Source organism: Anastrepha obliqua, chromosome 5, assembly GCF_027943255.1.
Source record: "Anastrepha obliqua isolate idAnaObli1 chromosome 5, idAnaObli1_1.0, whole genome shotgun sequence".
In the NCBI taxonomy this organism is placed as follows: Eukaryota; Metazoa; Arthropoda; class Insecta; order Diptera; family Tephritidae; genus Anastrepha; species Anastrepha obliqua.
This window is the reverse complement of record NC_072896.1, coordinates 91640029-91667420: the sequence shown is the minus strand read 5'-3', so window position 1 is coordinate 91667420 and position 27392 is coordinate 91640029. Positions and strand designations below refer to the sequence as shown.

At 40.5% G+C, this 27392-nt stretch overlaps 1 protein-coding gene across 5 annotated transcripts; it reads right to left on the bottom strand.

Annotated features, from left to right (window-relative positions):
* Positions 1-9907: 9907 nt before the first annotated feature.
* Positions 9908-26858, bottom strand: LOC129247390 (tubulin monoglutamylase TTLL4). Of its 5 annotated transcripts, none has more exons than XM_054886508.1 (11): positions 26706-26858; positions 24468-25061; positions 21909-22473; positions 21452-21826; positions 21199-21385; positions 19154-19324; positions 18937-19061; positions 18435-18874; positions 17929-18372; positions 17628-17863; positions 9908-10437 (listed from the first exon to the last, which is right to left on the bottom strand). In XM_054886508.1, exons 2-10 carry the CDS (start codon positions 25038-25040, stop codon positions 17702-17704), a joined length of 3042 nt encoding a protein of 1013 aa, XP_054742483.1. In that variant the 5' UTR covers positions 25041-25061; positions 26706-26858; the 3' UTR covers positions 9908-10437; positions 17628-17701. The 5 variants fall into 5 exon arrangements, with proteins under 5 accessions (XP_054742483.1, XP_054742481.1, XP_054742480.1 ...); XM_054886506.1 differs by lacking the exon at positions 26706-26858 and adding an exon at positions 26343-26495 and having other exon boundaries at positions 21909-22461; XM_054886505.1 differs by lacking the exon at positions 26706-26858 and adding an exon at positions 26343-26494.
* Positions 26859-27392: the final 534 nt, after the last annotated feature.

The following is a 27392-nucleotide window of genomic DNA, read 5'->3' as shown; positions in this document are numbered from 1 at the left end:
GATTGCGCGTTCCTAACAAATTTATTTTCTCGATACACTCAAGGACCTTGAGTGTCGCCCGACTATCCCTAGTAACGGCAATTCGCTCGTTCCGGAGATTTCTGTCTAAATTTATCTCTGCACATGGATAGAAGACATACACTCCCGCTTGAAAGATGTTCGAAAAACTATCCATCGACACAGAACGCTTGGTTCATAAGATGGTAAGCCACAAGCTAAAGCTAAGTATCAAAAATCATCGGGCAAAAGAAACCAAGAAAAAATGTAGCTCTCGAAAACTTTGGACTACTGTTTGTCCCTTCATAATGCCTCAACTCTTGTGGCTGTAAAAACTCTAAAAAAAAGTTGAATTCAACATTGGCTTGGGATTGTAAAAACAGAGATGTTGCGCAACTAGAACGTATCTGCGGAATTTAGTACTACTCGTATGCAGCTCCAAACTATGGAAAGAAGGATGCAGCGGAGAGCATTTGACATTCCCTAGAGCATTACAATGTTGTTGTTGATGCTGTAGACTTACTAAGCTCAGCCCAGATCAGTGTCCCACTAAGTGTTGTCATCGGCGTAATCGCGGTTAGACTAGAAGGTCTTAGATGAGTGGATTTCAGTGGGCATGTAAAAAGATGGGTTGTACGTTCGAGGCTTCTTCACATATTGGACAAATATATAGTATGTCTGGGTCTGTCCTGGATAATTAATTTAATTATCCTGCTAATTGAGAAACTCGCTCTCTTCATCTACAGTGGCTGATGTTTGGTCTCTGATTACTGCATACATCAAACGGGGCTAATGAAAATTGCTGATGCCTCCTGACGGCTGCCCATAATTGCCTGTCGAAACACCGTTGAGTCGAAAAGCTGAGCCTCGTCTTTTCATTTAAGGTGGTGTCGTATGATGAGTCTAGAAGCTCCAAAAAGTGTGTGACGGTTGATCAGTTGCTTATAAGAAAAGAAAAAATGAATGCGTCAGTGTAATTTCTAAACTCAGTAAAATCTCCCCAGTTAGCTGCTAATGGATTTCCCTGCAGGGAGTGCCATGCGCATGAATACATAGCTAAATATAAAAGTCATACAACTGTTTTCATGCTCGCATTATGATTTCTGTCCGCTGTACAGACAGATTGCCCTCTCTTGCCCGTCTATGTGTGTACACCTGCCTAAAAACGTTGGTCAGGTCTACTTGCCGCAGCGTGGATGTAGGGATATAAATGCAAAGGAGGCTGAAAGATGGCTTTGGGGCCAAAGACCCTATTGATGTACAACTCACAGAAAATTTACAATTACAAAAAAAGAAGGAGCGGATCAAGGGCGGTGTTGGATAAGAGCGGAATAGCCCGGAAACGGGATGACAAGAGCTGATTAAAGGCGGGAGCTGGATTAGAAGCGGAAATCACCTTAAACCGAAGTGGAAATAAAACGGAAATGACTAGAATACGTCAGATTAGAGACGGAAATGACCAAAAATGGAAATAAACATGAAGCCAAAGGAACAGAGAAGAGCTGATAAAAGGCGGATGTGGACAAGAAGCGGAAGTAAATCGAAACAAAGATTGACAACCAGCGAATGAGACTAGAAACGGAGATGATGAGAACCGGAAGTGAATTGAAGAATAACGGAGAATTGCTGTTGTTGGCCAACAAACGTAAGTGGCCACAGGGAAAATTAAATGTGGAAATGGAAATGAGACGGAAGTAGCTTAGGTTGGTTTGAGGCGGAGATGGACTAGAAGCGGAAGTCACCTTAAGCGGAAATGGAAATGAAGCGGCAATGAGCAGGGGCCGGGTAGATTAAGGGTGGAAATTGACTAGGAACGGAAGTTATTGGAATCGAAAATGGAAATAAAGCGAGTCTGAGCAGAGACAAAGCCGATTAGCGGCGAAAATTAAAAAGAAGGTAAAATTACTAGAAACGCAGGTTGACAACAATCGGAAATGACCAGAACATCATTTAGATCCCTGGTCACAGTCATAGGGCCACAGGAATTCAATCCAAGGCTACAAAGAAGTGGAGAGTGGTACCACGATACAACCCAAACTATAATACATGAAGCAGTAAATTCAAAGTCCAAATTGAGTTCTCCCTCCTACCTACATTTCACATGATTTGACTATGTCAAACGGATATGGCCAGTGCTAAGTGAAAGAAATCTTCTAGTATACTAATTAGTGTCAGAGTTTATATTTTGTCGGTTGAGGCAATGAGGACCTTGGCTCTTAATTGAACTGGACTTTGGTTACCCACGCAGAGGGCAACGCTTGAATACAAGGATATGTTAAACTTTATATAGTTGCTGCCATCTTGAAAAACTTAAGTACAACTGCACAGGAAATATAGGACTCATTGGTAAAATGAAAATACGTGCTTACATCGCCTTTGTGGTCTGCCAGTAGCTCAGCTTTATGCTTGAAACTAACTTTTGCCCTGACAAACATCTGGTGGCACCACAAGGGCGCTAAGAGCCTTCGGAAAACAAAACATGAAACGATTAGGTGCTTTTGACGTTAAATTATTCACTGAATGTTTAACTGGCCACAATTAACCACATTTCCATTTACTGCGGATGGGTTGGTATTTTGACATGTTATGCTAAGTCTATCGTTAGAGCAAAGAGATGCCTGTATGAATATCCAATCTAGAGTTCGAAGTCTTGGATTTGTGTACAAAGATTTAAATATCGAAAAAGATTTCATAGTGGATCTTTTTACCATCAGGAATTAGATTCAAAGGCTTCTTACTTGTAGGGAAATTAAATGCACTCAAACCAGAAACGTTTCTGAGTTGAAAGTCATTCACAAAAATCCCCAACAGAAGCGAGTGTGGTTCAAAGTCCACTGTCATATTTACTAGTAGCACAAAGTTAAGAAATATATAGTATGCAAGTAATACTGGGGCTGAAGTTTATTTAACAGAGCTTTCACTGAACGTCAACCTACGACTTTTTGATCATTACAGCGTGTTTGAGGTTGAGTCAACATAGAGTAATATAAAACAGACCCTCTCGCCTCGAAACGAGTGATTGAATGTCAGGAATAAAAGTTTGATTTGATTTCTGAAAATTTTTACATACGAGCTAGCGATTGATGGATCAAATTTACAATATCTAAACTGAGCCTATTCCCTCGGCAGACAATGGCAAACCTCCGAGTGTATTTCTGCCATGAAGAAGCTCCTCATGAAAAATTATCTCCCGTTCGGAGGCGGCATAAAACTTTAGGTCCTTCAATTTGTGCAAAAATATCAAGTAAAAGAAGCTCGGCCAAACACCCAACGAAGGATGCAAGAGCTCACTAACGTAGGTGGTCGACTCTCTGACTATAAGCAACAGTTTTCACTGAACTAGCAGTGGGTCATGAAACCCACTTAAAGGGTGGTAAAGGAGCTCTGGTGAAGCATCCAGGAAAAGATATCTAAGAAGCTAATCACTCTTCCCAAAATGGAATGCTTCCGAAATAGGTTGTCATGTGTTATAGCGAGTCACTGCGGAATAGAGACAGTCGATCATTTTCTTCGCTGCCGACCCGCTCTATCAAGAACGCAAGGCATATCTTTCAATATAAGCACTTCATTCAATGCCTAGTAGGCTCAGGGGATATGCGAAATTTTCAAGCAATTCGGAAAGCAGTGGTTTCATAGAAATGAGAGACGAGTGGAACCACAATGGGCCAATTGACTTAAGTCTGCATCTCTGCACTCTTCCGAGGAAACCAGCCACCGTAACAAAACCTGATCTAGGCATTAATTTTTTTTTACTTTAGATATTTTTAATGTGTTCCTAATGTTTTTTTTGTGTTTTAATTTATTTGTTTTTATGAAATATAATATATTTTTCACTTCTTTATCTCTACAAAATATCAAATAATTTTGCAGTAAGCCCCCTCTTTTAGAAATTGCTCAATTCGTCAGTGCTTAGCTACAGACATATTCCATATTTTATACTTCTTATAAATTCACATTTCAAAAAAATATTATTTATTGCGGAACGTGCAGTGCATTTGTGTGTTGAGTGTTTTTATTATTGTTATTATTACAAATGTTGTAGAGGAGTAAGTTGCTGACTGCTAGTTACTACTGTTTTCGAGCCGCGGAAACTGAGCTCACCGCTGCTCTGCGCATGCGCACAATCTTATCGCGCGCGACTACTTACTAATAAAGCAGTTCATCATCATTGTCGTCATTACTGAGATTGTCTCTGTCATTATAATAAAATATTGGCCTGTAATCAAAGAAGTCCCGGAGTAGTGGAGAGGTGGTAGCGCGGATTCAGCAGCTGAGGTAGTTGCATCTGTAGTACCAGTACGAGTAGTAGCATTTGGATGTTTGTGCGTTTGCATGTCGAGGCGCGATACATAAAATTGTAGCAACAAATAGAAGTGGCAACCGTTTGAATGCCTTTGGAATGCGGTTGCAGAAGCAGGCGACAATGTTGCAACAACCATTTGTTGCATGAAGCAGCCAAAAATTGTCACACTTTATTGGAACACATTTACAAAATTACTTTACTTCGCAGATAGTGAAGTTAAAATAAAATTTCTAATTATAACTTAGCGCCAGGTATTTGAAGAAGTTAATATAGATTCAGAAGGCAAAATAAATAGATGCAAATTTAAGGAAACTTGCCTTCATCAAACTGATAGACTCGTAAATAGTTTTCAGATCAGTGTTCAATGTACAGCTAAAAGACTTAACCATCTCCTGAGGAAGATTCCGTTCGGTTCATTAATTTTTAGATTCTGCGACCATAAAAATTGAATATTGAGTCCCAAAGTATGATTTGCAGAGGAAGTCATCAGTAATGAAATTAACAGTGAGATAGATAGATAGGTAGAAAGATTCTGTGACAGCTAAAAGCGAGGAACTACCGATAATTCTGTACGCAAGTTGATGACCAATGCGTGGAGTGCAAGTGACGAAATTTCTTTCAAGTAATTTTGAAGCATACTCACTGTACCAACTGAAGTCTTATTTGAGTGCAATACACCTGTGAGAAGATTAATAAAATTTGACTACAAACGGGAGGTTGCAAAGGAAAGGTTGTGCGAAGTTAGCACAATATGGAGACGATCCCGCCGTCATCAGTACTCGATGAACAACGGGGCATGAACCCTTAATTGGACGCCTCTATTAAAACCTTCGGTTGGCCACCCGGCTCTGGCTGTTTTTCGTCCTGTTCGAGGAGCTTTTTTAAAAGGGTTAAATCGATAGAAAATTAAATTTTAGGAAGCTAACCGGAAGTTCAAGTCGTTAGCTAAAAGAAATATGGCAGACCCGGGTAACAAAAGGTAGTTTAAAGATACCGTCGGCAGGTGAGTAGGGGCACTCCGCAAGGTGGTCTTCCCTCACCATTTCTCAAGGTTGTCGTTCTGAATGGCTTGCTGGAGGAGCCGGCGAGAAGAGGCTGCAGAGTGATTGCCTACGCGGAAGACGTGGCACTAATTGTTTAAGGTAAATTTGTGGAAACTCTGTAGGATTTGATGCAGGGATATCTGAACGTGGCTGTTAGATGGGCAATGGATTGCGGTCTGTCGTTGAATACTCTCAAGACGGAGCTCGTAATTTTCGCGAGGAAATATAAAATACCCAGAGCTCAACTTCCCCCAATAGGAGGGCCGCACCGTTGGTGCGCTCTGACAAGGTGAAGTACCTTGGTCTAATCCTTGACAATAAGCTTACGTGAAAGCCCAACATTGAGGAGAGAGTAAGGAATACAACATTAGCTCTGTATGGATGCAAGGGAACTTTCACCTAGAGTTGTTTTTGGCTATATATTATAATAATATACTTTTGGCTATCTAATGGGGAAACTCACGAGAGAGGACGACATCGGTGAAGAAGCTAGAGGGAGACCAAAAGACTGCACCAAATGGAATCAGTGGGATGCTTCGAACTACTTCTACTCTAGCGCTTAACGCAAGGTTAAATGTGGTATCTGTAGACATCGCAGGCAGAATTGCCGATGCACGTACCGCAATCAGACTGAGGGGTTCGGGCTATAGGCTCCACCTCACTTATGGACATTCAAGTATCCTAAGAAACTTTGGGTACACCCACCTGTCGAGGGATCAATGCACACCCTCGCTTAGTGCAAGCGGAACATTCTCCACTCACATTCCATCAAGAGAAGAGTGGACGGGGGGCTATACTTGGGGACAGGGTCTGGTGAACTTGTTCACGGATGGATCGACGTTGGAAGGAACGTTTGGCAGAGGAGTATTTTGTGGGGAGCTCCCATTAGACTCAAATTCAGTTTTTTTTCGTTGGGACAGACTAGCAAGTGCAGCACTCAGACACAATTAAATCCATTGTACTGCACTCGAGTTCCCTTTTCCAGGTTACCGGATCACTGCAGTGTGTTCCAAGTCGAAGTAGCCGCAATCAAAGAAGCAGCTGATTGGCTATTCATATGCGAACTAACAGTCAAGAAAGTAAATATTTACTCCGACATCCAAGCTGTTGAAACTGGTCAAGGAAAGTCTGGCTTCACTTCCGATTGCATCCGAATTATTTGACATAAGGGTCATCTGGGTTCCTGGTCACAGCGGCAGTGCGGGAAACTGCAAGGTGGATGAGCTGGCCAGACAAGGGGCATGTGAAATGATTTCCCCGCGAAGGGAGAGGATTGGGATCGCCTTGACCACCTGCGGTCCGCCCCTGGAAAAATGGACTTCGCGCCAACTCAACGAGCGCTGGGTAAGTATACAAACTTGTAAGGTCGCGAAATCCTTCAGGCCACGTGTGGATCGGGGGCGCTCGAGCGTGCTTCTGAGGTTGGCAAAATATCAGCTCTCAAACTTTGCGGGTTTTCTCACATGACTCTATCCATGAGGTGTGCATGCTGTGAAACTTGGAATTACCTCGAGCGCTTTTGCGTCGGATGTATGGAGGATGAGGTGGAATCATCTCAGCAGCTTCTCCTTAGCTGCCCTGCTCTCGCGGGGCTAAGATTAGGCATCTTGGCTCTTACTTCGTTGCTACACCTGCTGATATAGCCCTGACAATACAAATTGATGAGCTCCATCAGTTATGCTGCGCTCCATCAGTTACGGTTAACGCAGCCGCAGCACAGTTATCGTTCAAAATCTATACACACTCAACCCATCCCTTTCGTCCCGCCGGTCTTCCTCCACCTTACTTCCTTCACAATGATTTCACAACCATTTTAACCTAACCTAATTTGAAGGGATTTGTGCTTAACCCTTGTCACGAGCACGGTATCCTATGCCGCTGCTCAGAATTTTATCGTCCATAAGAGCAGTATCGCCGACCAAGAAGACCGGCGATATATTCTTTCTTTGTATGCCATTGTTTATCTTGCATATCAGCATAGATCCATTGTAAAAACTCAAAGACATGAGTCGATGCCACAAAATATCTCAGACCCATAAGACTACAAATAAAAAATTGCAAGAGCTAAGACGGATGAAGTCTTTGGCGGGTTGAAGGCAAGGAGAGGGCACTAAAGATGAGATGGAAGTGCAAACCTCTATGTTCTTGGCAAGGAGAGAGTACTGAACTACCTTTTTTATTTCCTAAAAAACGTCCCTTATGAAGAGCAAACCCTTTTAAAACCCTCTTCGAAACCATGTTTTGATTCTTTAAATTAATATTTCACGAAATATAGCGATTTTTTAGTTCAATTTTAAAATAATGGAATTTATGCAAAGAAAACGGCAACGCCTATATAATGTGAATACTTTGCCACCACTTTGGAATAAACCAAAGACAGCAACCGTATGAAAAGGCGCCATCTAGCGCAAAACTTTGCAAGGCGAAAGCCATTAGAGTTGCCAGTTAAACGCCAACTGCATAAAATACAAAGCGAAAAATACTAAATCAAAGAACGTAAATTGTTTTTAGGCGCTTTGCTTCTTACGATATTTACGTGCTTTGCTGTGAAAATTATTACGATATGTTCTCACAGCACATAATTCGCTCTCTAAATAATTCGCGCATTAAATCTGTTTCCACGAAGCATTCGTAATTTACTTTGACAGCTCTTTTTCTTGTTCTTTGCATTTTATTGCTATTATCTGCTGTTATATCGTTAATGGAGACAAGAAGTTAAAGTTAAGATTTCACTTTACTTTATTAACGAAGTTTGTATTTATTCATCCTTCGTTTTTCTAGCAATAAGAAAGTTCAGCAAGTGAGGTAATTCGCTCTCGAAATTTTGTACGGTGAGTTACCAAATTCAAAGCATGGCGAAAATAGGTCAGTCAAGAGATGTGACCGACATCAGACCCAAGAATGATAAAAGGCCTTTTCTTTGCCTTAAATTACATTTGTTTGTACGAAATTATACCAGTCTAATGTGGTATGAGCATGCTCTCTAGCGGCGAATCTTGCTCGAAAACTTTGTTCTTGCTTGCGCAAACAAATTTTTCGTTAAGTTAATCGACCATAAAGCTAGCGAGCGGGGAAATGGCGAATAGAAGAGGCCTAGAGAAGAAGATAGCGCTTTCCGAATTCGCCGTATCGTAAGAGTCTATCAATAAACAAACAATGGGAAGTGGAATTACTTGATTGTGAAGAAGAAGAGTAGACGAAAGCAATGGAAACAACCAAACACAAGAAATTATATGAAAACACACACTTTCTTTCCACTTTGTCTCCCGCACAAAAACGCAAAAAACAGCCTTTGTGCTTTCACAATTCAACACACGGCACTTCGTTTTCATTAGTTTGATTAGCTTAAATCTCACAAATCACAATACGACCAAGCCATTCAATTAATTTCCACAAACATGTAATTTCTCCCACTTTTGTTTGTTTTGTATTGCGAAGGGAGCTGACGTCAGAGTAAAGTAACTGTTTTTTAATGGCGCCACCTTAGACACCCAATTCGCCTTGCATCAGACCCGTACTCGGCTCTTAGGCTAATTTTGAAGGAATCAGTTGATTGGCTGACGATATCGTGGTTATCCCAGCGGTTTGCTTATGAGAAAACTGAGATTGTGTTGGTGATATACGACAAAAAATCAAAGCAGCTCTGGTTCATTTTGCCTGATTGGACGAGTGTGTGAAATGAGCGGGCAGAGTTCTGCTGCCGAGTACCCAGTGACGTGGCAATCGAAGTTATTCTCACCTTAGCGGTTGGTCAAACTTAGTAATCTATCAACCTCGATTCGAAGGGTAATTCGGAAGAGTGAATTATGAATGAGAGAGCGAACTACGAATAAATTGGCGAATTACGTGCCGTGGGAACATAGCATTAGATATGCCATGAAGTTATTCACAAAATTACACTTTTATGTATCGGGTGTTTTTTAAGAGCTTGGGAATTTAAAATGTTAAAACAAAAGAGAAACATTGTCGGAATGAATTTCACTTATGATAATCTGGCAGATAATTTCGTGGCATTTATTTAAGGAATATCACATCAGGCATATGTTTGCCGCGCCTACGAGCCACATGGCTCATGCGATCAGTCCAATTTTTGACTACTTTTCCCAAAAAATCTAAATGAGCTCAATCAGCAAAAATGCTTTGCAAACGATAGTGATTTCACTTCAATTCTTGCACGAGCTGTATTTTATAGGCACGTTAGCCAAGATCCTTGCGTAAAAGTTTCCACGCAGTCGAAAGACAAAGACCAACAAGCGGAGAATGACGATAAATCGACATATCGGCGTCTTCTTCACAACTTCGCTCTATGAACTTCGTGAAGAGATTTATTTTTTTTTTTTCAAAGTAAAATTCCACAATTTGGACGCCAGAACAAGCATTACGATGGCTTTGTGATGACTTGCAAACTTTACTACTTTACTGAACAGAAATGCCAACCATCCTCAGCTGCCAAACTATAGTTATCGAGAACTATCGATTCTCATACAGCTAAAAAAACACCCCATATCAATGAATATGTTCCAACTTTCAGAAAAACTACTCAAATAATATATTCATTCAGGAATTGAGATTTGGTTTTGGTTTTTTTTTTTTGAAAATTCATCATCATTTATAGTAATTATTTATCGCGCATTTAGAAACATACATACACTTCTCCATAATAAATTCGTGCCTGCATGCTCGTCTTGGCTCTTTCGTTTTGTTTCTGATTTTTCTTTAAAGACTTTGTTTTTTTCAAATATGCTTAGCAAAATACAATTTTAAATCAAATTTAACATTATTATATTCCCATAAATTAATAGTTGTTGTTTGCCATTTGCACTAGCTTAATGATGTGTGTATATGTGGTTAAAGGTAGTTTTAATTGTAGTTGTATTGTAGCAGTACTTAATAAAGCGCGTTGGTTCCTAAGGTAGTTTCCAAACAAAATTTACTAAATTTCGATGACTTCAATTTTTTGGCTCGATCATCATTTTCGATTAAATCATATAATAATATTTTTTGTTCCGTTTCCGTCTTCGTGTTATTACTTTGCAGATAGGTTTTGTTTGTTGGATAGCTAAGTTCAGTCTTAGTTCCTTACTCTCACAGTAGCTGAAAAGAAGCAAAAGAAAAATTGTATTATTACTAATTGAAAGCAAAAAAATGAGGGTAGTTCAAATAAAGGTTCATTTTTAAGGGGGTGGTAGGGTTTAGCGCTAAAAAAAACACTTGTTTTTTGAATTTTTTACAGAAATATGGCTTAAGATACTTTAATAAAATCAGTTGCATTTTATTGTACATCTTTTCAATAAGTTTTTAAAAAATATTAATAATAAAATATTGACAAATAAGCCCATGACAGAGTTTTTTTGGAGATATGTTTTTCGAGAGGTGCTCTGCGGTGCCAATCGGCATTCGTCGTAGAATCATCTGAAACTAAAAAAGTCGAATTTTTCAGTTAAAGTATGACGTAATGCTCCCAGCCTTCCTGGTGGACAACACTCAAAATCACAGTAGACAGACGGTATTCCCGTTGTTGTTGTTGTTGTAGCAGCATAAACATTCCTCATACAAGTACCGAGTAACTGCGGCTGGAATAATGACCGGATATACAACTTGATCAAAAAGTTCCCGGAACAACCGCCAGGTGACGTGAAATTTTGACCAAGAACAAAACGAATACCAGCCCACAGCCATAGAACACACCTGATATGGGTCCCTGCGATTTTTTTTCTGTTTGATCGAGTCAGAAAACCATGTCAGGGGAAACATTACGCGTTTTAATAGCCGAAAGGAAGTAATGGAAAAATCGAAGACGGCTCTGAAGGCTATGCCGAAAATAGAGTTCCAAAAATGTTTCGAGAGCCGGATTAAACTCTGGCGTAAGTGTGTTGCAGTTGATGGTGAGTACTTTGAAGGCGATAATAGCACTTCTGAGGAACAAATTTACATTTTAAATTTTCTGAATGTATTCCGGGAACTTTTTTTATCAAGGTGGTAAATCCGGGTCGTTCCGGTAACGTAGTTCCGACTGTCGTGGGAATGTAAATATGGCTACTTTGGTCGAAAACGTGTAACTCAATCTTGCAACATCAACCAGAACGACTCGCATGTAGATCCGACTAAGGACTGTCACTTCAGCAGCATTCCACAACATTTTATGCACAAAAATCTTGAATAATTTGCTTACAAGGTGCGCTCGACTCTGCATTTGAAGGTGATTTGCTTACCGAGGGCAATAGGAAGATTGTGGTGAAGTGAAGTGATAAAGGAGAGTAATGAGAGATGGGCGAGCGAAAAGAGAAGATAGAAGCAAGGACTAGTGACTACAATTCGGGAGTGCGTAGATTCGAATCTCCGGGTATGAACATCAAACAATAGATACAAAATTTTCAAAAAGCGGTCGCGTCTCGGCAGACAATGGCAAGCCTCCGAGCATAAGACATGGGCTGAAAAGTCCCGGGCCTAACAAAGAAAACAGTTTTCCAAATTAGGTGTATTCATCATCGTAATTTATATCAAGAACCAAGCAATAGTTCCAGCGCCGCTCCAACATTTCAATACCACCTCTGTAGAACGATTTATCTTTTGCCTCGAAATCGACCTCAGTTTCAACGATAACCTCTTCATGCGAGCGAAATTTCTTACCGGCGAGCCGTTCTTTTAGGTCTCCGAACAGCCAGTAGTCGTTAAGAGACAAACCTGGCGAATACAGTGGATGTGGAAGCTATTCGAAGTTCTTCATAGTTTTGCCTTGTGACACAACTCGTTCTTTTGATATATTTACGATGTCAGCTAACTCACGCAACTTCACTTTTCGATCCTTTAAAACGATTTTGTGGATTTGTTTGATGTTTTCTGTTGTTACCACCTCATTTGGACATTCACTGCGTTGTAGAATAGGTCTGGCCAACCGCAATGGTTAAAAAACAAAATTGTGAGAGTAAAAGAGTCTAGTATTGTTAATCCGTTCACGGATGTTTTAGTATAGAAATTGCAGCTGCTCGAAAGAGCGGGAGAGAGAAATAGGAGAAGGCCGTGTGCGTGTCTCATAAGCCGGTAAGCAATCGGAGAAATGAGAATAGTAAAGAGTAATTGTAGTAAGCTGCCACAAAAACAACAACATAAGAGCACGCTAATAAAAACATAGTACAAAACGCGACCCTTGGACCATTTATTGATTAGTGAGCCTCGCGAATCGGACACTGTTATTACGAAAAACGTGCGGCTGTTTTTATTCGCTGCTCTCGGAAAACATGGTTATGCAAGCGGTAAGCGCCTTAGGTACACCATTTTACAAGCAGGGTGAGAAATGCAAACAAATGTGCCAGGCTAATGAAATAACACTAGCGAGTAATTTTTATTAGGTGCGCAACTAAGGTCTCGCTGTTTTTTTTTCACGAAAATACAACTTTATTCTGAAAAAAATGTTTACGAGGGGTGCCTTTTATATTTCGGGATTTGGCAACCCTGGTGTTGCAATCTGGCAACTGACAACTGTATCGCAAAGTTTGACATTTTTTGGCTTTTACGTACTCAGAACGATTTGAAATACCAGCGCTATTTGTGTTGTTTGCAGTAACTTAAAAGATTCATCTCGGTCCAAAAATGAAATTAAATCGTGAACATTTTCGTGCGATTATTTTGTACAATTTTCGACGTGGATTAACTCAGCAACATTGCATGGATGAACTTAATTCATTTTTTGGCGATGAAGCTCCATCAAGGACCAGTGTTCATCGATGGTATGGTGAATTCAATCGTGGTCGTAGTTCACTCCAAGACGAATTTCGTGAAGGTCGTAAAAAATCAGTTATTGTTCCGAAAACCATTGATGCTGTGCGCGAACTGATATTGCAAGATCGTCATGTGACCTATCGTGAGATTGAGGCAATCTTAGGCATTAGTAGGACCAGCATGCATTCAATATTGCGTAAACATTTGACTGTCAAAAAAATTTGTTCGCGTTGGTGATGAATCATGGATTTACGCGTAAGAGCCCGAAAGTAAACAGCAGTCGACTGTATGGGTGTTTCAAGATGAGCCAAATCCAACAAAAGTTGTTCGCGCACGAAGTACTTCCAAGCAAATGGTCGCCTGTTTTTTCGGAAAAACTGGACATGTCGCAACCGTACCACTAGAACAACGCAGAACAGTAAATTCTGAGTGGTACACAACCATTTGCCAGTTGTCTTCCAAGAAATTAGGAAAACCAATCGCCAAAGACGGATCACTCTTCACCAGGACAATGCGAGCTCTCACACATCGGCTCAAACAACTGCATTTTTGAGCACACAAAACATCAAATTAATGGGTCATCCGCCGTATAGTCCTGACTTGGCACCGAATGACTTCTTTTTATTCCCGTACGTAAAAAATAAACTGAGAGGTCAACGTTTTTCGACACCTGAAGAAGCGGTTGCGGCATTCAGAATGCATGTTTTGGAGGTACCTCATTCAGAGTGGCAAAAGTGCTTCGACAATTGGTTCAAACGCATACAAAAGTGTATAGATCTTCATGGAGAATATTTTGAAAAACAATAAAGTGATTTTCTATGATTAAAATTTGTTTTTGTTCTCTAATCCCGACATATAAAAGGCACCCCTCGTACAAATCAATCCTTGAAAGTACATATTGCCCATCTTTCTGGTAGATCTCGTATACCATTGCGGTAAAACTTTTCATCTTTTGAGGCTATCCACGGATCAAGCCATTTTTTGATGTCTTCATATGAATGGAACTGCTGGTCAGCTAGACCATGTGTCATCGATCGGAACAGGTGATAATCGGACGGCCCAATATCTGGAGAATATAGCGGGTGGAGTAGGATTTCCCATTTCAGTGTTTCCAGGTAGGTTTTCACGGGTTTGGCAACGTGAGGCCGAGCGTTGTCATGCTGTAGAATCACTTTTTCATGCCTCTCCGCGTATTGCGGCCGCTTCTCGAGCAGTGCTCAGCTCAATCGTATCAATTGAAGTCGATACCGATTTCAAGTGATGGTTTCGCTTGGTTTTAACAGTTCATAATAAATATGTAACACCAACTTGGTTCCACCAAATACATAGCATAACCTTCGCAGCGTGAATATTCGGCCAAGGCGACGACGTAGAAGCATGACTGGGCAGCCCCCATGACTTTCTTTTCTTTGGTTCTTTGGATTGCTGTAATGAATCCATTTTTCATCACCCGTCGATATGCGATGAAGAAACGCCTTCCTTTTTTGCCGCTAGAGCAATTATTCAAAGGCGAAAAAACGACGTTCAATATCACTTGGTTTTAACTCATAAGGAACTCAAGTCCCCTGTTTCTGAATCATTCCCAAAGCATGCAATCGCTTGGTAATGGATTGGCGGGTAAATCCTAGACTGAAGTAAACTCTTCTTGCGTTTGACACGGATCCTCATTGAGCAATACCTCCAATTCAGCGTCTTCGAAGGTTTTTGGCCGGTCGTCAACATTAAAATCACCGCCTTTGAAGCGACGGAACCAATCTCGGCACGTTGTTTCATATAAAACAGCTTCTCCATAAACTTTTTGTAGCTCTCGATGCGCTTCAGCCGCCGTTTTTTCGAATGAAAGAGGAAAATCAATTCCCGCAAATGGCGATTATTCGCACAAAATCAGACATTTTCACAAAACCAAAAGTATATGATACCAAAACAAAATCACTAATGTGTCGAAGCAGTTTGTTTACCATATGTCTAAGCTTGGTTTATGACGTTTAGGTTATGTTAGAATCGACTAGCACACACTGCTGGCGGCATCTATTGACAAACAGCGGGAACTTAGTTGCGCATCTAATAACTTTTAAAAAAATGTATGTTTTGCTCCTATGATTACCAAAAGACCTGCATTTTTCTTGGGTCACGTCGAATTATTTTTTATAGCGCTTTAACATTTTTTTAATACATAAAAAATATTCATAAAATCCGTTAATATGTATTTATTTTTATGATCTCAGCCTTGCTGGAAAGTTTAAATAGAAAATTATGCCACCTTTTTCTTTTATTTTACTAAAAATTTTAAATTTAAAAATTTTGTAATGCGAAGAAAACGAAAAAATTATAAAAAAAATAAAAAGCGAAAAAGTGTTGACAGTGGGTGGGCGAATGAACTGTAAAATAGTTCATCACAGTTCGTGTACAATGGACGGAGTGGTGGTTGGCGGATGGAAGCCAATTTAGTGGAAATGGAATGCAGTCGTTTAGTGTTAGGGCAGCTCATACATCAAATTAAAATATGGCATTTCTAAGTGTGAAAATAGACATTAAAAAATCGTTATTTTTATACGGCGACAATATCAATGGCAAAAGGCAAATATACAAACAAAAGAATAATACATACACACACAAACACGTCCAGAGGCTAATACAAAGAGGCGGAAACGGCGCTGACAATCGCCTGTTCGACAGGCAGCTGACGTGTCAATTAAATAGTTTTGGGTGATTTATGATCACCGAATTTTAAGAATTTTAAGATCTATAAATAACCACAGAATCGAGTTGGTATATTTCAACAACTTTTGAAAAATGTAATTGATCATAAAGCTAATTTCTAAATATTTCATACGGAGGCGAACAAAATTATTCACCCAAAGCCAAAATATACAAATTGACACACAAAAAAAAAAAAAATAATAATAAAAATTTTGCTATGCGAAAATCAGCTATTCACTGCATAATTGAAATGACTCACGCATCAAAAATTGGAGAATGATGCACCAGGCTATTATTACATTTATCAAAATAAAAAAAATATTTACAGCTATGTGTGTATACAGTGCGTTTAATAATAGCACAGGCACTAATTGACAAGTTTTCGCAAATTTTGCGTATAATTTTTATAATTTTTTTAAGAATTTAGAAATTTCGAGATACAAATTCAAGTTTCCAAATCCGTGCAAAATTAAAAAAAAAATTATAAATACTCATGAAAATTTCAGAAAAAATTCGAATACGCAGAGATGCAATTAAAATTTGAAAAAGGTGAGCCAAGAAGCACCGAGAGATTTGGTAACTTCTAAAACACTCAGGCTAAAAGCCCATTGCATGCAAAGATGTGGAAAGTGAAAGGGTAGTTAGTCAAGGAGGAAAGGGGGAGAGAACTGTTGATGTTGTTAAAATGGTTGAAATAATTTTAATTAGCGACTAGCGCTGTTTTATTACCACTGTTCTCGTGTGATCTCTTGTTTTCTTTTTTTTGTTTTGGAGCCAGAACCAGTGCGATCCAGATATAGCAGAACATTTTTTATCTGAGATTTCATTAATTTGCTGTAGGGAAGGTTTATTGAAAGAGCGAAGTCTTGTTCTGGTTAAACCTTAACGTTCGCATAAATTGTAGAAAAGACTTTCTTTCACCTCATCCACCTCACAGCTTCTGGGATCCCAGATGGGATTGAAAGGAAGGTTGAGTCTGGCTGCACGATCCCCTACCTTCCAGTGGCCTGTAAGGATTGCAGTAATACGTGAAATGTTTGAGTGAGAGCATCCTAACAGGTAATTCGTCCTCTGGATGCTCGATAGAAGAGATAACAAGTCCTGTGAGAATATTCGAGATAACCTCCAGTTTGAGAGAACGAATTTTACCCATTCTCGTGACACTGGAATTCAAAATTCGTAGCCTGGCTCTAGCAAAGGCAGAACACTCACAGAGAAAATGCTCAGTGCTATCCGCCCCCTTTAAGCAAGACAGGCAAGTCTGGTGCTCAATGATTCAAATGCTGGTCCTGTAAATACCGACCATCAACCGAAGGTCTTTTCTACCAAGTTTGAGAAGAAAGTTCAACAGTTTTCTGTGCGGGCTTGTCACAAAACACTTTGCAGTTCTGCAGCATTCTAGACTGGATCATCGCTTTTTATACAAATTGCATACATAATCGCTGATCCAATTCATGATTCCGATTATTGGCTCGGGTCTCGTTGCCATGGCAGTCGATTCTATGTAACCAGAACGGCCCAGATTTATATCCGGCCAAACACTGTCACTTCAGCAGAATTCCCCGTTTATGTATGGGGAATTTTTATACTGCTACAACAACAACATTGACTCTGGTCTCTGTAGGGTAACCACTGATTAGCAGTTGGCCGATTGTGCGGCAATGTGAGTCTTGCTGACCACAGCTCATTGAATGTTGGTATAATAAAGTTCAACTTTGAAGTGGCTCAAAAATGGCATTCATTTTGGATTTTTTTTTTTGTTTGTTTTTTTCCTGTTTTCTGTTTCTAAAAAAATTTTCGAACACTCGTATGAAACTTCTTTTGGCCCACCCTTTATATTGCAAATAATTAAGTTTCTCACTCACCTCTGTGCTCACCACCAATTGAACCCTCGGGCTTTTGGCAGTTGCCGACGACATGCCCATAAGCATGCGCTTGCTCAGCGCTGCGAGCGCACGGATGTATCCGCAGTCGAATCAGGTGAGCCCGCTTTGGAAGCTAATGCGCTATCGCCTGCCATATTATCGGGCACAAGTGTAACTTGATCGTCGCTCTTCTTTTGGTGCAACATATCGATTTCTGTTAGTGCAACATCAGGTTCCTGCAAAATATAGATCGATTTATTAGTGTCTCACTTTACTGCAGTGCATTTTTCAAGTGCATCACCTTCTCCAGTGCAGCATCGGATACATGCAAATGATAACCGTCAGCGCAATAACCCTTCAGCAATGCAATGCCGTGTGCACGCTGATTGCCATAACGCGTTTCCCAAGCGTCTAGCAGACGATTGTAGTATCGTGGATTCTCGATAAACTTTAGGTACATATGCGTGTCGGTCGTCGGGAAGATGCGTTCGAGTGGCGTACAGCGAGCAAACTCATCCTCGCTGATAATTAGGCAGCGTATATCGTCTGGCAGTAAATTATCAAGTATGGAATCGAGATATTCCTCACGAAATTCAATCAAACGATTAGTGAACTGGTTGTGCTTGCGCACTTCCTCGGCAGTGAGACAAGTTGTAAAGATGCGCTTATCATGACACAGTGGACCATTTAGCTTCAATTCTTCTATTATATCTTTTTGTTGTTTGTCGTTAAGTTTTGGTGGCACCTTTAAGATAAAAAAATAAAAAAGTTGTTGACTGAACAAACATATCGACAGTTTGGACCTACTTGATAGAGCGCCGTATTCAGTACGGCTTGGATGAGTGGGCCTTTCACATGCAAATCTAGCGGCAGCTCTGAGTGTAACGAAGGTGAAATATTTATCTCCAACAACCATGGCACAAGATTCTCATCCAGCAAAATATCGAAACCAAACAGCTCGAAACAATTATAACGAAAGTTAACATTTTGGCGATACATGCGATTCAGACCCGATTCACCGCTCACAATCGCCTTGATCACCAAATTACGTAGCGTCGCCCACAGACGTTTTGTGTTCACACCGCGCATCTCCAAGCAGGACCACAGCGATTGCAGCGTCCACTTATGCCCCTGACAAGCATTGAAATCCTCGTTTTTCGAGTAGTTTTGTGAGAATTTATTGATGCTATAGTTGGTTAGATGCATGCAACGATCATCCAGACTAGTGAGCTCCGAACTATATTTAACTATAGAAGCAGACAGTTAACAGATAAAGAGACACGTTGAGGTCAGCCAACAAAACACGCACCTGATGCAAAACGCGCCAAGCCATCTTTGTACATATAAATACGCAAGGGATTAATCGATGTAACAACCACATAAATACGCATATCGAATTTACTATCGTTGATAAGCAGCGGACGCTCGATATATCTAGAATGAGTCAAAAATAAGATGCGCAACAATTGCAAATTAAAATTCGTGATACACTTGGGCCGCCCACACACACAAACACACACACTCACTTCTGCACTACCAGCGGGCGATCCTTGGGGAATTGGCTCCACTTGTTCACAATGCGTATGCCGGTGCCGCGTGCACTTGCTGGAGGTTTCACAATCCATTTGGTCAGTCTCGAAGCATTCTTAGGCCAGACCTGCCGCAGGTTCTCCAAATCATCGGGCATAATGTAAGATCTGCAAGGGAAAAGCAGAGGAATGCGAGGGAATGTAGTTGATGGTTTTTCAGTAAAAAAAAAAGTACTGTTAACAATGTCTATATTAAATAAAGGGTGATCAATTTAGAGGTATCGGATTTTGAATTGGAATAAAACAACGAAAATTCAAACTTATTGGGAAATCTTTATTATTTTTACGTAAAACCAATCATGAAATTTATGTTTTAAATATATTATCCTTCAAATGTTGGCCTCTACTAAATGACTCGTTAGATGACTTCGGTCGGTATCCCGTGAATAACTTTAGTAATGTTGGCTTCCAATGCCTCAATCAAAGCTGGTTTATCCACAAAGCAGTTAGACTTTACATACCCCTGTCTTAATACAGAAGAAGAGGAAACAGTCAGACACCTTTTATGTGAGTGTGAAAGCCTAGCTATGAGAAGGCTGCGCACCCTCGATACAGCATTTCTAACCGATGTAGCGGACATAGCCCATCTAAAACTAACGAAGCTCTGCTCGTTTATTAAAGCAACCGGATGGTTTGAAAAGGAACACGTAGAGTAAGGATAAGCTCCAGTGGTATCACAATGGACCTGCCGAAGGTCTAAGTGTGTCTTGCGACAACCGCCCTACCTACCTACCTTACATACCCCCACAAATAACAGTCCAACGGTGTGATATCACACGATCTTGGTGGCTAATCCACTGGTCCGAGACGAGAGCTAAATTTCCCATCGAAACGCTGACGTAGTAAATTCATTGTATCACGTGCTGCATGGCAAGTAGCGCCGTCTGTTGTGGAGCTCACGGGCTTCGATTTGCGGCATCAAAAAGCCGTTTAGCGTTAGCCGCGATAGCGTTCGTCATTCACCGTTACATTGGCGCCAGCCTCGTCTTTGAAGAAATATGGGCCGATGATTCCTCCAGCCCATAGGTTGTTTTCAATGGCTGAAATGGCTGACTTGAATGGCTACGGGTTGCTTTTCAGCCCAAATATGGCAGTTTTGCTTATTGCCGTAGCCATTAAACCAAAAATGGGCCTCATCGCTAAACAAAATTCGATCCCAAAATGCGGAACTTCGGCGAGTTTTTCAAGAGCCAAACGACTGAAATTATGACGCTTTGGAAGATCGACCGGGTTCAAATCTTGGACTAGCTGTATTTTATACGCTTTCAAACCAAGATCTTTGCGTAAAATCACCCAAGTAGTGCCATAAGATAACATAGGCCAAGTTATTGAGATCGGCGCCGAATCGATTCTTCCAAGTCTTCGGCAAAACTCACATTTACAGCCGCATATTCTCTCCACTTCGGGCTGTACGTGGTCTAGTAAAACAAAAACAACGCTATTGGAACAAGTACCTCCAATCTGAACACCCTTTACAAATTAAATTAGATAAATAATTTATGATTTTTCGTTAAGGCAAAATAATTGAAGTTAGAAATATTCTAATAACGTCGAAATATCTCTCGATTTTGTGTACAAGAACCGTCGCTCCCAAGCATTCCCACATATTTATGCCTAATATTTTATGCTGCCACATTGTTATGGCACCACCTGATATAAGTTGTTAATTTTTGTCCGGCAATCTCGGGCACCCTTTCCTTTTCACGCTACTTCACCCAAACTTAATGTTCTTATAAAATCTAAAAATGTCCGCATGCCCGCTTCCTTTGGCAATCGCCGACTAAGAAGTTAATATCTTTGATCACTCCCACCCAGCTCTATCCTGAGTTTACAAAGGAAACTGGGTTTGAATGAGGTACTGTGTTGAGCAGAGGGCAAAGTGCAATCCTCGTAGTAATCTAATCAAAACTAATCTTCGATCATCGATGTATTTCTTAAATCTTATTAAGCCACCTTTCCGGCTTGGTTTTTTGCCCACTTACTTTTGCATGAAGCCAAATTCTTTTTTGCCATACTTATTCATGTTGTTGTGTATACTGTGCCACATGCTATCTTTGCGGCCGATGCGAAACGAACCCGGCATATGGTTGTACTTCTGATGTGAGCGTATCGTACGGAAGCCTGGACTTTTCATATGCTTCTCCCAGACGGCCATCCAATCAGTGGTATCTGAAAAAAGAGGTGAAAATGCGATTATTTTGTAACCCTTAAATTTTTCACTGCCGTGTAACTCACTTTTTATGATGCGAAATCCTGAGTTGAGCACCACTCGCTTCACTATTTTCGGCATTACAGGACTCAGTTTCCATTTTAGCACACGATGCAGTGTTGGCGGAACTTCAGGTCCCTTTTCAGCATGCGATGAAAAATTCAAATAAGGTGGCACATTAGGAAATAAGCTCGGCGATAATATACAATCTGGCTTAAAGTATTCGCTCGTCTCGGTATCGCCCTCGCTATCCTCCAAGCCATCTTTCATCTGCTGTTCAACGGGGTTGCGTATATTGCGACTTTGGTGTATCTCATTTAAATCGTTGGCGAGGTAGAATGGATGACCAGTATATTCGTCTTCCGAATCACTATCTGTATATGCATTCACATCGTCGATGGCTTGAAGTGGAAGAATAAAAAGGCGAAATATATTTGTAATTTAAAGAAGATTATAACGGTGAATCGTGCACAATCAGCATACCTGAACCGGGATCATCTTCAGCTGGGGTATTATGCTTGCCACGATCACCGTCCCCACCTTTAGCTAAAGAAACGCCCACATAAGTAGAGTTATCAGCAATTGGATGACGATTATGATAAGTGCGATTATCGAGCGGCATGTACTGCGAGGCATAAACGCTAGTCTCGTAAGCGGTTGCTGCCGTCTTATTTAGGCCATTTTGTGTAAGCAGCTCCGATTTTTTATCGTTATGATTAAGCAGGCTACTAGCGTGGAACTGATTCACAATGATTTTACTTAGCGTTTTCTGGGATGGTTGCATGAGGGGCCTATCACCATTAATAATGCCAGTGGAGCCATTGGCGCCATTGACAACAGAGGCGCCACTGCCAATGCCAGCACCAGCAACAACACCTACGTTAACAGCAACACCACCACCTCCGACGACTCGTTTAGGTGGTGATGCCGAACGGCGTGAACTGCTATTTGGTAGCGATTGCGGGTGAGGATGGGAATGGCGTTTGGAGTTATGCGCAGCAGACTTTGGCGCTCCGACCGGTTCATCTCGGGGTCGCTTTAAAAGCAACTGTAGCGTTAGGGCGCATGCATAAGAATAACAACGAACAGCATAACAAAGTTGTACAACAGTTAACAACAGCAGGACATCAACCGCACATTGGAAGCGGAGAGCGGGGTGACATTAGATATTGAATTGTGAGTTTAGTCACCGCGGGCACATTATGAATGTTTTTTTTTCGTTTTTTTTTTTTTTTGTTGGTATGAAAGGGTGGAAAAGAGCAAAAATAGGAACATACAAATATAAAGGGGTTAGTTTTACGATATCACAGCAAATTCTACGGAGTTGTTAATTCACAAGTTATGGAGTACTAATAACAGTAATAACAAAAATATAATAAACAAACAGCCTGCAGATGATTAATCGATTTGGAAGATGACTAGCGTTCCTCCGACAGTCGGTTCTACGCTACCGGAATGACCTGGATTTACTATATATCTGGCCAAGGACTGTCACTCCGCTGCTGGAGTGACCGAGCACTGGAGTGAGTCCGTATCTGCATGGGGAATATTTTTGCTGCTACAACAAAAACAAAATGACAAGTTTGGCTTTCATTTGGAAAATCTGTGACTTACGAAATGTCTATTAAATATTATTATTATTAATTTTGTTTTTTTTTTTTGAAAAAAATAAAAAACAAACAAAAAATTTGACAATTGTACAGTCCACTAGTAAGTCTTGGTGATTCAGTTATAAATATTAAGGTCAACCTTCACCTGACCTTCCGTTGGGACAAAATGTGAGGCTCCTTGCCGAGAAGAAGTGAGAAAGATTTGAGGTAGCAGTTTACACTTTCAAACAAGCCATCAGCGTCATAGGCGGACGCCAGTATGGAACAAGCATCAGCATAGGTGATCAATGAGGCTCTCTGATGTCAGCAGAGGGTGCGAGAAAGATGTAGGGGTGATATACGGTTCACTAGACAGGGCTAGTATACTGGGGCGGCAGCCCTTGGTCGGGAAAAACCCGAGTCATTCCGGTAACGTAGAACCGGCTGCCCCTCAAACCGACTCATCTAACACCCCTCTCCCTCTGGACCCAACCTGTCGAAACAGCATGTTTCCTGGGCCTATCCCTAGATGAGCTAGACGAAGACGACCGGTGATATACCTACACTGACAGGGCTACCAATGCTGTTAAAACAACAACAACAAGAGAGATGTAGGAGCTGCACATCAGTAGGGACTGATGATTCCCTCTATATTCCTATCATCTGGTTCCGAATATCAAATCCGCGTGATGAGCAATTTGTTGACGGTTTTGCAAGATACCGAATGCTTAAATTGAATTCTTTTAATTGGACGTTCTTCTTCTTCTTGATTGGCGCGATAAGCGGTATTTTGGCGGCGATTTTAGCCGAATTTAACAAAGCGCGCCATTCTCGTTGGAAACACCAAATGAAGCCAAGATCTTCTCCGACTGATTTTCCGAACTTTCCGCTTCATCTGCTACCAACAGCTGGGACTGCATCGAATACTATCAAAGCCGGAGCGTTTGTATCCAGCCAACAAAGTCGCTGGATTCTTTATTCGCTGTACTACTGTTATGTCATCGTAAAGCTCATTGTCCACCAACTGCGATACTCGCCGTTGCTAACGTGCGAGGTATAAAAATCTTCCGCATCATCTTTCTCTCAAATACACCAAGGGACGCCATACAATAGGACGGGCACGATGAGAGCCTTGTAGAGCCTTATTTTTGTTCGTCGGAAGAGGACTTTACTACTCAATTGCCTACTTAACTTAGCCCAAAGTAGTACTTGTTGGCAAGAGAGATTCTACGTTGGATTTCAAGGCAAATTTTCCCTTTGTTTTCCCATTCCACTTTCGAAATATTTAAGCGCGAGATCTTTTATCAAAACTAAATTTTAATTCCCTATACCGAAACAAACATTAATTGCCAACTTCCAAATCGATCCAAAAAAGTCTGCTTGCAAACACAATACAATATTCAAATCAAATAAATTTGTTAACACACAGCAATTCATCATAAATTCCACATACCTGTACGCCACTCATTGGTATGGTCGAGTCTGGGCTGGATGTCAGGGGGGCGGCAGTGTTACTACGTATACTAATTCGATTTGATTTGTTATATGAGGCATTGCTAATTATCGATGGATCTATGGCAGGTCCAGTGGCTGATGTGCCTGCACCCCGCTGCCGTTTTACAATCGTGCCATTTATAATACTATTACAGTTACTATGCTCATTAGGCGTATATCCCGATGCTGAATTAACCTTATACTTATTATTCACACTGATATAATGGCTGGGCGCATCGATTTGACAACCATGTGGGGTATGGGCGTGATTATGCGATGAGAGCAAAAGATTCTTTTGCACATACAATTTATCCTTATAAAGTTCGACCTCCTCCAGCCACGATTCATGGAAATCAAGTATCTCTAGGCCTTTCGTTTTCACACCTGCACTCTTCCCGGACGCATTGCTGCTGGCGTTCTCCTTCGTGTGAGTGTGAAGATGCGAATGACCATGGCCATGACTTGTGTGCCCGTTTTCTTTAACGTGGTTCGCATTTGGAGGCTGTGACCTTTTTTCACTAATTGGTGCCATTTTCACTTTGAATTTTGATTTCTACAAAAAAAAAGAGTACAAGAAATTCGGAAAATGCAAAGCGATTAGTATAATAGTCAGATAAAATATTTCAAATACATTCAAGCTGATAGTACAAAGAAAGGTGAGCACACATGAAAAAAAAACTAAATAATAAGAAAAACAAAACTTTGCCAGACAAAATTCGTGAAGGTAATTCAAAAGTAACAACTTGTTGCAATTTCGCGCCGCCGCCATCCTCGCCGCTCTCCGCGCGCACTTGACCACTCATCTTCGCACGAAGAAATTAATTGATAAATCAAATACAGGGTTGAGTAATCTGGCTATTCAAAGTGTAATGGAAGACGCTCGTCTCGTCGCGGTGCTCTTGTGACTAACGGCGGAGCGCACAAAAATAACTGAAGCTATTTTCGTGGTGGTATGCCACAAAGACCCAACGTAAATGCTAACAACACCAGCAACAAGCCAAAAACTGAACAAAAAAATATGGCACGAGCGCAAACATTCGCGTTTGATTAGAGAAGTCGAGGCAAATCAATTAAAATGAATGACCGCGGTGAGGCAATCGATCAGGCGCAGAGCAAGTTGCAAGCTTGAGGAACTGACCGTTCGAAAAATAAAAACGAAAAACACTGGTGGGCTAGCGGACGGGCAGTACGTCAATGTAGAGCGCAACGAGAGGGCAGCAAGTCAGGTGCAATACAATATCATCATCCAAATAGACTGGCATCAACCAGATATTCCCGCCTACACCAGCCAGACGAAATTCTCAAGTGCAATTGAGCAAACATCAGACGGCTGCAGCACTTGGGTATGGCACGAGTTGCTAAACGGTGCAGTATTAAGGGTCAATGCCGCAACGTGGATCCTCGTAATGCTAGTGGCAATAAAAGTACCACACTATTTAAGCAGTTTCCACAAGCGGAAGCTTACAATTGTATCTGCTTTCGGATTGCGCTGAGTTTGTGGTTATGTAGCACATTGAAATATTGTAATTTCTTTTTTCACTAACTTTGATTGTAACAATGATGACAAAATTTTGTCAATTTCGATTACAAAAAAAAGCAAAAATATAAAATCCAGTATTGTGACTGTTCATTCAATAGAACACGATTTGGCTACTTGTGTGCTTACAAACGGAAAAGGGCGCACAAATCCGCATCCGCTCCTCTTTGTTTGCCAACACAAACGAACATGTTGCACTCCCATTTGTTGTGTTGAGTTTGCAGAAACAACGAAGAGCGAAATGCCTTGCGACCGCTTCAATAGGCGCTATTTTTTTGTTGTATTTCCTTCACTTACACATTCACGCAAAAACGTCAATATGCCAACATTGTGCGAATTGTTTTTGGTTTTTGACAAATTCTTATTGTTGGTTAGAATTTCCATTTCGCACAAAATGTTTCGTTTGTTTCGTATATGAATATGAATAATTATTTCTGCCGTTACAGCCGTCTATTGTTCAACGAGTTTTATTAGTTTTTTTTTTTTTTTTTTGTTGTAACAAACCAGACTGCTGAGAGCATTTTATGTTATTGGCAAATGCGGTGTAGTGGAGTGACTTGGAGGCTTTTTGCCGGCAAGGCTGATGCTCAGACAGTCACGCTTAAATTTTAACCCCGCAACTCTTTTTCACTAGCACTCTTTTCCTAATTATTCACTCACCTTCACACTTATGAAACACACACAGATGATTTAATTTATTTATTTATTCCGAACTAAATTTCAAATAGCAACATCGAATATTGAAAATTAATTGAAATTTCTTAACAGAATTTTTCGTGCTTACTTGGTCGAAGAGACAGACGAACATATATTTAGCGTTACCAGCGGCGAATTGAATAGTGCAGAGAGTTGCCAGAAGATGATGGTGGTGGTGTGATTGACAGAGAGATTCAAATGAATTGAATATTTTGCTGATTAATTTTAATACTTTTTGTTGAAATTCACATAAAAGATGTGAAATAAGGTGTTTTGATTTAAACATTGTAGGTAAAATTTTATCATAAAAATGCCACAATTTTAAGGTGGTGTTAAAGTATTTTTGTTTATATCTCGCGGTTTATTAATGACACCCTGTGCTAGTAATAAAATTACTTTGTAATAGATCAGTGAAGCTACCCAGCAATGGATTTTCGCGGGATTTAAATGAAAAGGTTTTCCGTGAAAAATTACTAGATTTATAATTATTATTATACATTTTATACAATATATATTCGATAAATAAAGGATGGGCTGAAGTTCTATATGTGTTTCGTACGTTTGTGTGATTTCGTTAATAGACGAACCATTAAATCAGTCCTAAACCTCATGCCAGCTCACTGTTTTGACCTAATCAATTTGGTTTTAGAC